Source organism: Rhincodon typus, unplaced genomic scaffold (assembly GCF_021869965.1).
Source record: "Rhincodon typus isolate 14 unplaced genomic scaffold, sRhiTyp1.1 hic_rhity00000613, whole genome shotgun sequence".
NCBI classification, from domain to species: domain Eukaryota; kingdom Metazoa; phylum Chordata; class Chondrichthyes; order Orectolobiformes; family Rhincodontidae; genus Rhincodon; species Rhincodon typus.
The window spans coordinates 36,661-50,000 of NW_025966251.1; the positions used below are offsets into that span (position 1 = coordinate 36,661).

Here is a 13,340-nt window from a genome sequence, read left to right on the forward strand (position 1 = left end):
TAGGAACTGCCGATGCTGGAGAATCTGAGATTTCTGAAGAAGGGTCTCGACCCGAAACGTCAGCTTTCCTGCTCCTCTGATGCTGCTTGGCCTGCTGTGTTCATCCAGCTCTACACCTTGTTATCTCAGATTCTCCAGCATCGGCAGTTCCTACTATCTCGGAAATGGAATTCAGTTTGTCTTCAGTTGAAATAAACTGTGAAACGCTGTACACAAAGCAACATGTCTTCCTTGATTAATAATTAAAGACTCAAATTTTAAATTTAGTATTCTGAGTGAAAATATTCTGATTGAAAGGTGATTACATTTTAAGTATGGTGATTGACCTCATTGAACCACAAGTGACTTAATAGTTCAAAGCAATTTTATCTATTTACCACAGTTAGCTTATTGCAGTCATGTGAATCTCCCCATAATCATATATGTTATGTGTATCTTACGAAGCATTTGCCTGGCATATTGCTGTCGTAAACCATAGAAACATTCAACATACATAGAAAACCTCAAGCTCATTACAGCATAGAAATATAACTCCAAGTTGGGAATCGGACTCAAAGATATCGAAATAGAGCTCGGCTTGATGCAGACTGTTCATAATCTTGATGTTTAATTTGACCTTGAACTGAGTTTCTGACTCTTTGTTTCTATCACAAAGACCATCTACATGAACAAAATGTAACAAGGCTGTTACCTTACGTGCCTATTTGCTACTGAAAACTCATCTATGTTTCGTTAGTTCCAGAATTGACTATTCCCAATTTCTGCCCTCTCAAAACTTAAACTCATCCAAAAATCAGCTGCTTATTTCCTAAACTACGCCAAGTTATCTTCATCCATCACTACAGGGCTCGCTGACAATGCAGCAGTTCTCAGACCATCATTGCAACCTATCCTAAAGGCGCTGCATAGCTCCAAATTATTGCTGAGACATGAAATTCATCTACAAACGCAAACTTTCGTCCCGGAGCAGCGGCCGGCGCGGGGAAGCAGTCCCAGAGCAGCGGCTGGCATGGGGGAAAACAGTCCTGGAGCGACGGCCAGCACAGGTAGTGAGTCGCAGGCGGAAGCCAGCAAGGGGAAGCAGTCCCAGAGTAAACTTACCTTGTAGCAGCTGACAGCCAGTGAGAAATGGATTGGAGGCTTAGAGTGGTGCAGAGACGGTTGTTGGACCAGGGCCTAGTGCCGGCAGTCAGACCACACATGGAAGCCCTTGCGCACAGCTACTGCAATTTAACTTTTATTTGAATTTCTTTTAATCTGACTGTATGTCAATCCTTTAACTATGTCTTACTTTTAACTTATTCTTTAAACGATGTGAAGTGATGCAAATATTTTTCATTTTTATTCCTTTTTTGCATCAAAGATTTGTACCTAAGATGGTGCCATAAGAGGCAACATTGTAGAACTTTTCTCTGTACTCCTGTGCTTGAGGACACATGACAATAGAGGATATTCTATTCTAAAAGAGGTTAACAATGAGAAAAGTAGAGACAAATTTAATACAAGATTTATATTGCACTCAGGAAAGATGGAACAAAACAATTACATTTTCGGTTTAAATACCTGTCTGTAAGTATCTTGATGGTGCTCATCATTTCTGGAGTCATAATATTGTTCGATAAAAGCAAAGTACTCTGCTCGCTTCCGCTGTAGTGTGCTTTCTCTCCTTTCTGCATTTGCAGGTAAGTAACCCTGGAAATAAAGCAGAGCAAATGAGTATACTTCATTCAATGAACAGGAGGTTGGACAAACAAACTACTTGTTGATCAGTTAAATTAATTTGCTCCAAATTATATCCATTTGCCAAGGATGAAAGGAGAATAAACATACGAAGTCATTTTCAATCCAAGGCTTCAGAAGATTCTTTCAAATGGGACCAATCTGCTTAACTAAAAAAGAACAGAGCTAAGTACTCCACAGCCTCCTCGTTGAGGCAGCCATATTGGTACCTTGCTCATTTTGCTGTCCAGTGCTCAGTTTACAACATGTTTCCTCTCATTGCTGTGCCCAAGATGGTCTTGTGTGTTATTTTTGAATTTTTTCCCAATGTTTTTGACCTACAAAACATCAATGTTTTTTGAACACAAGTAGAAATTGAACTCCCTGCTCCTAACCCTTTTCTGTGGGAAGAAAATGATCTGGTCCAAATGCACAAATTGTATCTGACATTATCCACTGGGTTTCTCCAGTACTTTTGCCTCTACTGTCATAGCACAGTACACATTTGTTTTCAGAGTTCAATTCCTCTCTTTTTTGAAAGCAGACAGGCTACCCCCAGTAAATTCGCTCTCCCACCAAATCTACACCCACCCAATCAGTTAATGCTATGAGCTCCCATCAACCACCACATCAATTTCATCTATAAGTTTCTCCACGGCAAAACTTCCTGATTTAGTTGTGCCTTGCATTGTTCCTTGGCCATTCATCTTAGCTTTTCAACGATTTTTAAAAACAGTTTTAACTTAAAATATTAGTTTGTTGATAAGTCTTCAATTTCTTTCCAAAATTCAGCCTAACCTGAAGTCTCATCTCAAGAACAGTAATTACTTCCTCATTCATTGTTCAAACACATATAGGCCAGTTTAACTAGCGAACTCAGACCTATGTCACCAATGAATTTTGAAGATCACTACATATGGACTCTCTTATTTTCTTTCTCTGATGATATTCAGCCTGAAATAGGCAGACAACAAAAGTTTCTGCAGCAGTTAGTATGCTTTAGCATCAACAGAGGATCCAGACAAAGATGGACAAAGTCTACACAGGGCTTGCAAGTGTCTTGCATTGCAGTGGTAATGTCCGAACCTCTGAGGCAGAGGTCAAGTCCTGGAGGTCTGTCACATTATATCTAAACAGATCGATTAAGAACATTTACAAGGGGCTTGGCAGAAAGATCTAGTTTTGTCATACAAAATCTAATTTTGCCATGTCTTTGTTTGTTGGACTTTCTGCTGATGGCAAGCCCTAGGGGCTTTGAGGGGAGGCAAGGGCATAGTAGTATTATCGCTGGACTGTTAATCCAGAGACCCTGATAATGTTCTGGGGAGCTGGGTTCTAATCCCACCATGGCAGATGGTGGAATTTGAATTCAATAAAATATCTGAAATTGAGAGTCTAATGATGACCATGAATCCATTGCCAATTGTCGGAAAAACTCGTGCGGTTCACTTTAGGGAAGGAAACTTCCATCTTATTTGGTCTGGCCTACATGTGACTTCAGACCCACAGCAATGTGGTTGACTCTTTACTGCCCTCTGGGCAATTCGGGATGGGCAATAAATGCTGCCTAGCCAGCGACGCCTTCATCCCGTGAATGAATAAAAACAAGCACCTGCATTCTCCAGCAGCATAACAGTGACAATGTTTCATGTATGCACACAGGCAGCCAGTATTGTTCAAACACACCAGGCAAAGGCCTTTCAGGCACACACAGTATCAAATACAATTACAATTTCCATCAGGGATCATCAGATAGGCAGATAACTGCAATGAATTCCTAATTACTTTTCTGATTCCAGCTGTAGTAACTTTGACATTCCATGGCCATTTTTCAGTAATCAGAACTGCAAAAATCTGGAATCAAAACTGGCACATCCTGAACTAAATAACTCAAAATAATAGACGGTGGTGCATCGAGCCACTGAACCATAAGACAAGTCCAGTTTGTGTATTAATATAGTAAACCTTTTAAATGCTGGTCAAGACACTCAATGATAAACATCAGTACTGGACAACTTCATTCTCTGAATTCAATTTTAAAACAATAATGAGGAAAAGATGATATGGCACCCAAACACCCTGTTTCAAGTAAAGGAAGTGTATACATTTCAGAAGAAATATTACCAGTTGTACCAAGTGCGCAGCTCAATATGCCTGCCAGTTACCCTCAAGTAATTACTCTGATTAAGCATTTCAATTCTGAAAATCTTGAACAGATCTTCTAATTTCCATCAAAGGAAATCAAATGCAAAATTTTAAATATAGCCGACAACTACATATTGGATAATGAATGAAGGTGACAGTCTCATATCAAACTGTTAATGCAGCTTCTGGATTGCCTCATTCAATTGAGCACTTGAAAAAAATTAAAACCTCTCCCAGTCTTTTTACCAATTAGGATCTGCCATGATTATTTATCAGCATATTGTCACTTCCTTTGATAAAGGCAGATTCCAAACCTGACAGATGACACCAGAGATCCACCTGTCATCCTTTATCTTTGCTCTCAAACACCTAGTTATAAGGTGGTTCTTAATCACTGCATGGAAATTCACAGCTGCACCTGCATAAACTGTAATACATCATGATATATTCATGGAATTCATCCAAATGAAGTCAGCAGATAACTTTAAAAGGCACAGCACAAAGTATTCAGCGAGTATGCTCCTCAGATATGAGATGTTTCACATTCATATCTGGAAAGAACCTTTCAATGACATTTGAAGAAGAGTCTGTATTTTTTCATCATATATTTTAAAAACCAAATCAAAGTCTACAAAGCTCTGAAATCTAATCAGTAACTGAAAAGCAACTAAAGAAATCTGTGTTCAACTTTTTAAAAAGACACAAATTACGTATATTACACTGTTAAACCTACATAGCTCAAATATGATTTCAGATTTCTCCTTTGTACAGTGGCTGTTTACAAAAACACCTTCACTCAAATGCAATGTCATTTAATTAGTACCTGGTAACAGTGCAAAATGATTACCATCATCAAAAGACTTAATGACTGAATTCAGATAGACAAGTTGAGAATAAGTATTCCCATCTATCTCGGGCCCAAACTTTTCTCAGTCATTCTCAGCCAAGAAACCGGAAAGAATGGTCTGTTGCTATTGATTGGGGATGCATTAAGACAAAAACATCAGAGAAAGTTATCCAGTGTCTTGTACATGTTAAAGGGAAATAAATTGCCAATGCTGGAAATCTGAAATGTAAACAGAAAGTACTTGAACACTGATAAGAATCTCTGGAGAGAATAAATTAGTGGGTCAGGTATAACCTGTCAACTAAACTGAAAAAATTAACAGGTACTGAAATTGTATCAAAATTGGGTAACCATGGCAGATGAATTTTAATACCCTCGTAATTTGACTTGAAGGAGAATGGAGATGAGCTGTTTATGTTTGCAGATGACTCAGACTGGGGGAGCTGCAGATAGTGACGATTGCCAGAGGATACATCATGATATAGACAAGATGGAGATTTGAGCGGAGAAATGGCAGATGGATTTTAATCCAGACAAATGCGAGGTGATGCATTTGAAAGTTCTAATGCAGGAGGGAGGTATGTAGCAAATGGGAGAATCCTTAGAAGTATTAACATGCAGAGGGATCAAGGCGTACAGAACTGCAGTTCCCTCAAAGTGGCAACACTGGTGGATGAGGTGGTCAAGGATGTGTATTGCATGCTTGTCTTCATTGGTCAGGGCATAAAGAATAAGTTCGGCAAATCATGTTGCAGCTGCATAGAACTGTATGCAATAGTATACTCTGGTTTCTCTTCATTTCATAGAAAAATTTCTAATGTGGCCTAACTACTGTTCTGGTTGCCACACGACCAGAAGGATGTGGAGACTTTGGACAGGATACCGAAAATGTTTACCAAGAGGTTGCCTGGTTTGCAGCGTATTAGCTATGGAGAGAGATTGGATAAACTTGGTTTGTTTTCACTTGACCTTCAGGGGCCAACGAGCAGCCTGACAGAAGTTTACGACATTAAGAGAGACATGGATGGACTAGATAGTTGGAGTCTTTTCTTTTTCAGAATAGAACTGTCAATCACTAGGGGATTATAGGTTAATGGTAAAAGGGGGATAAGTCTAAAGGAGATGTGAGAGCAGATACAATAGCAACATTTTAGAGGCATCTTGACAGACACATGAATTGGCAGGGAATAGGGTGATAAACAGCATACAGGCAAAATGCTTTTAACTTAGAAAGGTGCCATGTATTAATGCAAGCTTGCTGGCTAAAGGGCCTGTACTTGTGCTGAACTGTTGTTTGCTTGTTGTTCAGAACTGTTAAGTAACACATTTTGGTACAAAGAATGAGGAGAGGATACAAGATAAGGAGTAAAATTCTAAAGCAAGTGCAGCAGCAGGAAGATATGGGGGCATTTACAGTGTGGCAGGTTGAGAAAAAAAAATTAAAATGCCTACAGGATCACATACTTCATAAATGGAAGCATACAGTTCAAAAGCAAGGATGTTATATAGGCCTTTACGAAACTCTGGTTTGGCCTCAACTGAAGTAGTGTGCCCAAATCTGTGCTGGCATTTTGGAAAGATGTGACAACTTGGCAAAGGTCCAACAAATCAGCACTCTCCTGTGAGACAATTTAAATGTTGATTTTCTCTTTATTGGTATTCTTGCAATTTGTACCAATGAGTGCAAGAAGAAACGCTTTGACAAAATGTATCTTTTTTTCAGTGATACTCATTCTTTCTAACAAGCAACTAAAAAGAGGTAGCTATTAAGGAGCATTTGAATGGAAGGGAATAATGCATAGGGAAGGAGGTGTCTGGTTGGGGAATTCCAGATGTTCTCCTTTTGGCAGCAAAACGCAGAGCAATCAACGATAGAGCCATTAAACTCAGCAATGTTCAAGAGTCCAGAATCAACGGAACATATATGTGAAAATGGAGGTTGAGAAGATTAGAATAGCTAGTGGGGAGGTCATGGAGAAATTTGAAAATGATGGTGAGAACTTTAAAACTGAAGTGTTATTTAAATAGCATTTGAAGTAGGTTGGTGAGCACAGGTTTCCTGAGTGAATGGAACTTAGTGTAGGCATTGACACAGGCAGGAAAGATTTAGTTTACCTCAACTTTTGAACAACCAAATTTCAAGATAACAAAAGGCTTAGGAAAGGTTTTCAGATGAGCTGAGGCAATGGCCAAGTCAGGCAATGCTGCACACATAGATATAAGCAATTCTATTGATGGTGTGGATTATGACAGCAAGACTGCAAACAGCGTGATTCAACCTCAACTAGTCACTATGGACGGAGATGTACTGATTAACTAAGAAACACAGTTTGCAATGGGGATTGAAAACAATAACTTACGGGGGTGGAGTGGGAAGGAACTTCTGCTCAGTCTGTATTGGATGTTTGATACACGCTCTTATTTTCAAGAGAATGCAGCAGGGAGGATGGTACTGGTGTCGTAGAGCTGGATGCTCTGCGTACAGGAGAAACTTAATCCTGAGTTTTCAAATGTTGTCATCACTGGACAGCTTGAGAATAGGATATAAAACAGGATTAGGACTGATCTGAGACATCGCCAGAAGCTATGTTGCAGGAGTGAGGTGAAACCATTGCAGATTAAACTCTGGCTATGATTAGATACAGTGGAACCAGACAAGCACCTGCTAAGTGACAGTGGAGATGCAATGGTAGGGAATTGTGTGCTCAACTGTGTCAAAGTCTCCAGGCAGATTGAAAAGGACAAAGAAGGACAAGAAACCATTTGTAGTTTTGCCAACGGTTGTGTCAGTTCTGTGGCAGTGTGGAAACTGGATTAGAGATAGTCAACGATGTAGTTCTGGAAATGATAATCATGGATTTGAGAGGTGCTAATATGTTCATGGAGTTTCATAAGGAAAAGAGTTTGAAATAGGACAGCAGTTTGCAATGGGTGAGGGTCAGAGTTTTCTTTTAAGATAAAGGCAATGATAGTGATCCTAAAACAGAGGGGGACAGCACTTCAAGTAACTAATTACTTGATGATTGCTCAACATATACAGTACTTGTTTAAAATATTATAGTTAACTGAACAACAGGAACCTGATACAATTAATGCCATGCCTAAAATGCAATACTTTCATTCATGTATTTGGAAGGAGCTGTTGACCTCAAAGTTATCAACTTTACGGTGCTGGATACATAAATAGTTCGAGATCCTGGAAGAGAGCAGCATCATGTCAATTTTGCAAAAGCCTAATATAAAAATTCTTATGAAGGTTTGTTCTTCATGAACAATCCCACAACAACAAATGATATCTGCACAGCATAGTTAAGTATACACCTGATGAAGCACATGCCAACTTTTATGTTAAACGGCTAAGATTTTCAACAGATGCCAGAAATAAGTATCAAGAAACACAGAACGTAATCACTTTGAAAAGTCAGTGAAGAAAAATGAAACATGATATTCAGGCACCCAATATTGACATGTTGTGCAGGGATGTTTCCAGTGGGATTCCCCCATGGTTTGTCAATGGGCCCTTCCAGTTTGTGGTCTATTAATAATTCAGAATTCAATATACAGTGTGATCAAGAAGTTGCATAAAATTGGTAGATTAGTAAATAGTCAGGAGGATTGCTATAAATTGCAGGAGGATATGAATGGACTGATTAGGTGGGCAGAGTAGTGGTAAATAGAATTCAATCTGGAAAATTGAGAGATAATGCACCTGTGGAGGGCAAACAAGACAAGGATTACATCATGAAGGGTAGGACCCTCCAAAATTCTTAAATTGAGAGGGATCTTGCTCTGCATATCCACAGATCCCTCAAGACAGCAGGGCACGTAGACAAGGTGGTTAAAAAGGCATGTAGGATACTTGCCTTTATTAGCCGAGGCACACTATACAGAAGCGAGAAGGCTATGCTGGAACTGTATAAAACCCTAGTTAGGCAACAGCTGGATACTGCATGCAGTTCTGTCACCACATTGTACGAAATATGTGACTACACAAGAGGGAATGCAGAGGAGCCTAACCACGGTGTTGTCCAGGCTAAAGGGTCTACACTACATAGAATTAAGGTAATAAGGAGAAGGTCCAGAGGAGAGTGAAGGAGAATTTTTTTTTTCTACTCAGTGTTTGGACTCTGGAGCTCATTGCCTGTAAGGGTGGTTTCAGTCAGAAACTCTCATACCATTAATGCAATACTTATACATTTACTTGTGTTACCACAGTCACCAGGACTATGGGAGTCAAGGGTTGAAAAGAAGATTAGTATAGTCAGATCTTTGCTGACTAGTGCAGATATGCCGGGCCTAATGACTGTGCCACGAGCATCCGAGAGTCAAATAAATCCTTCAGTAAGGAATAAAACATGAACCCCAAAAACATCTCAACTTATGACTGATATTTTTCTCTATTGCTAGGTCATCCCTGCTGTAAAGGAAAGGACCAAACAAGATCTCATGCCAATTTGAGGGCAGTTTTATGCTATGTGGTCATAATCAATATGCATGCCTGTTAACTAGCCAACGAACAAAGATATTAACATGTTTAAAAGACTCAACACGAAATCACTGAGAAATAAGCAGAAACAAAATGTTTCTGTTTGCTCTGTATGGAGAGGCAACTCTTTCAAGTGGGGGTGGATGAGACTTGGGACATATCTAACATGCACAGAAATATTGCTGAGGTTTAATCACATGAAACTACACTTAACAGCTCACATTGATCAACTCCCAAAATACTCCTTTTCACACAGCTATCCAGAGGGCTTACTGATTGTTCTCCAAGTCCAGTTAGCAGTCTGCCTGGTCACTTAAAAATATCATGCAATCTGCAAACTCAAGCAGAAAATCTTCCAAAGGAGGTTGACTAAGCTTCCAAGTCCAGCAACGTGTGTACCTATTCCTCAATCACTCTCTTCCCCCATCACTACCACCAGAGGATGAATATCTGCGCAAGAGATGTTTCAATGGGCTGGATAATTCCATTCCTGTCACACATTTGACTTGCAGAACCAAAAGACAATTTAACCTCAAATTTTGAGCTGATGTTAAACCTGGAAGTAAGTATTAACAAGCATCTCCACACTGCCAAAAAAAAACCCAAAATATTTTCAAACCCTAGCCATAGATCTGGTTGAGGGGAGGGGGTGCAGACAGAAAATGATTCACAAATAAAATCAGAAACGATTCACAAATAAAATCAGAAACAATTCATTATTCAACTTACTTACATCACGGATATTAAGGGAAGAATATACTTACTGAAAGGAGTTTCCACGTAATTGGTCGGACCTGCCTTGGGATCCCAGACCAGCTGCATTTCCTCAACTCTTCTGCATTTAAAACAAAAACCATTGTCTTAAGATCATGTCAGGAGTGCAATCAAATTATTAAATGCTCAATATGAGATGTGCACTGTTGACTGAAAAGTTAGTTGCTTCACACACAAATTTAAATTCATCACTTAAAAACAAGATGTGGGAAGTGGGATGTGCAACAACCCAGGCACTTCTCTGGGCTGCCTCAGGTTGAACCACACTTTTCTCAGTCCTGGCATTTTCTTAACCAAGTGATGTTTACAAATGTCTGATCCACCTTGATCCCATGAAATCTCATGGTGGCAGGGGAACACTCTGGTGATTAACATCTACATATTCCACACCCCATCCCCCTCAACTGATCAATCAGTACTCCTCCAAGTTGAACACCATACAACAAGAACAGAGTGGAAAAAGCACAAATTGAATTCCCATGCCCACAGTGCAATGTCCATCGCCAAGAGTGGTTTAGAATCACCATTGCTAATGAGCTGGCCTAGTCCAAAAGGACCTTGATGCTGCATTGGGTCAGCAGCAGGTGGTATGGAACCAACAAGAGGGAAAAACTTACTTGATCTCATCCATGTACCTGCTGCAAATGCATCTGCCCATGACTGTATTGGCAAGAGTGACCACTACTCAATTTTTGTGAAGACGACATTCTGCCTTCAATTTGAGGTTACCCTCAATCATATTATGTAGCACTATCACCATGCTAAATTAGACAGAATTCAAATAGATCTAACATCTCCAAACCGGCATCCATGAAGCTTTGTGGGTCATCGGAATTGCTTGTAATGGGCAGGCTAAGTGATTCCACAATCAATCTCCTGCAACATCCATTCATGAATGGATGGTGATGGTCAAACAAACAACTATCAGGAGGAGGAGGTTCCACAAATATCCCCCCCCTCAACAATGGAGAAGGCACAACACCTATACAAAAACAAGGCCAAAGTAGTTGCTTTCATCTTCGCCAAGTGCTGAGTGGACAATCTATTTTGACCTCCTCTACATTCCCAAACATCAGAGATACCAGTCTTGAAATAATTTGATTATTTCTGAATGAAATCAATGAATGGCTGAAGGCAATGGATAGCAGAAAGTCCATGGGCCCTGACAGCACTGACTAATCTTCCACAACTAGCTGCACCCCTAATCAAGTTGTTGCAGTACAGCTACAACATAGGCAACCACAAAACAATTTAGAAAATTTCCCAGTTATGACCTGCACACAAACAAATAGGACAAATCGAACCCAGCCAATCACAGTGCCTTCAGTGAACTCACCATCAACAATAAAATTATGGAAGAATTTGATGACAGAGCTATCAAGTGGCACTTCTCAGTAATGCAGTTTGGGTTCTGCCATTGGCCCGACCTCATTACAGCCTTGGTGTAAATATGGACAAAGAGCTGAATGAGGTAAGGTGAGGCGAGTTGAGAGCAACTGTTCTTGACAGCAGGACAACATTCATCAGGTTTTGCATCAAGAAGCCCTAGCAAATACTGAGTCAATGGGAATCAGAGAAAATTCTCCACTAGTTGGAGACATATCTATCACAAAAGGTAGATGGTTGTGCTTGGCCTTAGGACATCACTGCAGGAGTTCTCAAGATAGCATCCAAGGTCCAACCATCTTCAGCTGCTACCTCAGTGATTTTCTTGGCATTAAGAGGGATATTCACTCACGCTTGCACAATGTTCAGCGTCTTTCATGATTCCTCAGATCTTGAAGCAGTCAGCAGCAAAATCTGGACTACTTCTAAGCGTAAACTGCTAAGTTGCAACTTACATCTGGGCCTTACAACTGGCAGGCAATAACCATCTCCAACAAGGGAGAATCTAACCATTGTCCCTTTACATTCCATGGCATTACCATTACTGAATCGTCTCCCCAACATGATCCTGGGGTTACTAGGACCTGGAACTGAACTGAACCAGGTACATAATTACTGTTGTGGGCTCTTGTGGCACAGTGGTAATTTCCTTACCTCTGAGGCAGAAGACCTGGGCTCAAATCCCACTTGTTCCAGAAATGTGTGATAACATGTCTGAAACATTTGATTAAAAATACCTTAATACTGTGGCAACAAAAGAAGGTCCAAGGCTAGGAATTCTGTAATGTGCAACTCCCTTGCCTGACCACCATCTACAAGGCACAAATCAAATATTCTCAACTTGAGAGAATGGGTAAATTTCCAACAACTCTCAACAAGTTCAACACCATCCAGTGCAAGGCAGTCAGCTTAATTGGCATCACATTAACCACCTTCAGTACTCAGCCCCTTCACCACTGATGCAAAGCTGCAACAGCGTGTACCATTATTAAGACGCACTGCAGTAACTCAGCAAGTCTCCATCAACAGCACCTTCCAAATCTGCAACCTGTACCACCTGGGATGTCAGGGGCAGCAGAGGAATTTGAACAGCCCCACCTGCGAGTTTTGTTACAAGAAACTCACTACCCTGACATGGAACATAATCAACATTCTTACATTGCTCTGGGTCAAAATGCTGGAACTCCCTTCGCAACTGTAGCAGTTCAAGAAGGCAGTGACCACCATTCCCTCCAGGGCAAGTAGAAATGGGCAATAAATGCTGACCTAACCAGCAGCACATGCCTCCCATGAACAAATTAATAACAAATTCCTAACATCACTGACCACTATGCCTACCTCACACACTAGTTCCTGGACAGCAGGACTACCCTCAGAGGAGGGGCTAAGGATACTGGTCTTACGTTTTCTACAGTTCAGCAGAATGAGCGTTGATCTAATTGAAACTTTTAATGTTCAAGGGCTGGACAAGGCAGATGTGCCTGATTGCGCAGAGGGTTACAAAACCAGAAGAGACAGTATCTGTGTAATGTACAAGGCAATTTTCTCATCAGAGGATAGCGAACAATTTGAATTATCTTCCTCAGAGGACTGTGGAAGTTCAGATACTGACTGTATTAAAAGATAGAATTGCACTGATTTCTGGACATTAATACCATTAAAAGGGATTTGAGGATAAAGCAGGAAAACAGCTTTGCGATCAATAAATCATTGGACCTAGGGCAACAGACCTAGATCCAAGGGTTGAATGGTCAACATCTGTTCCTATATTCCTCTTGGTTGCCGTCCCACCTCCATTGCTCAGAAACATCACCAAAAACTCTGGATTCCCTGTTACCATACAGTGACCTGACCACTCAGCACAGCCAATTTAAATTTGACAGCCTTGTGTTTAAATCACCCAACCATGTCAGCCCTTCTTCAATACATCCACCCACAATCCACTCACACCTCCCTCTCATTCAAACTCAATTCCTCTGAATT

General features: G+C 40.4%; 1 protein-coding gene across 3 annotated transcripts in view; it reads right to left on the bottom strand.

Annotated features, from left to right (window-relative positions):
• LOC109911639 (TBC1 domain family member 22A-like) overlaps positions 1 to 10,058 on the bottom strand; it is a 38,529-nt gene extending 28,471 nt beyond the window's left edge. For all 3 annotated transcript variants that reach the window (XM_048621386.1, XM_048621385.1, XM_020510990.2), the window contains exons 1-2: positions 9,962 to 10,058; positions 1,564 to 1,692 (exon numbers count right to left, since the gene is read on the bottom strand). In XM_048621386.1, the coding sequence (XP_048477343.1) occupies positions 1,564 to 1,692; positions 9,962 to 10,054 (222 nt within the window). In that variant the 5' untranslated portion in view covers positions 10,055 to 10,058. The remainder of the gene's footprint in view (positions 1 to 1,563; positions 1,693 to 9,961) is intronic.
• Between the last annotated feature and the right edge of the window lie 3,282 nt (positions 10,059 to 13,340).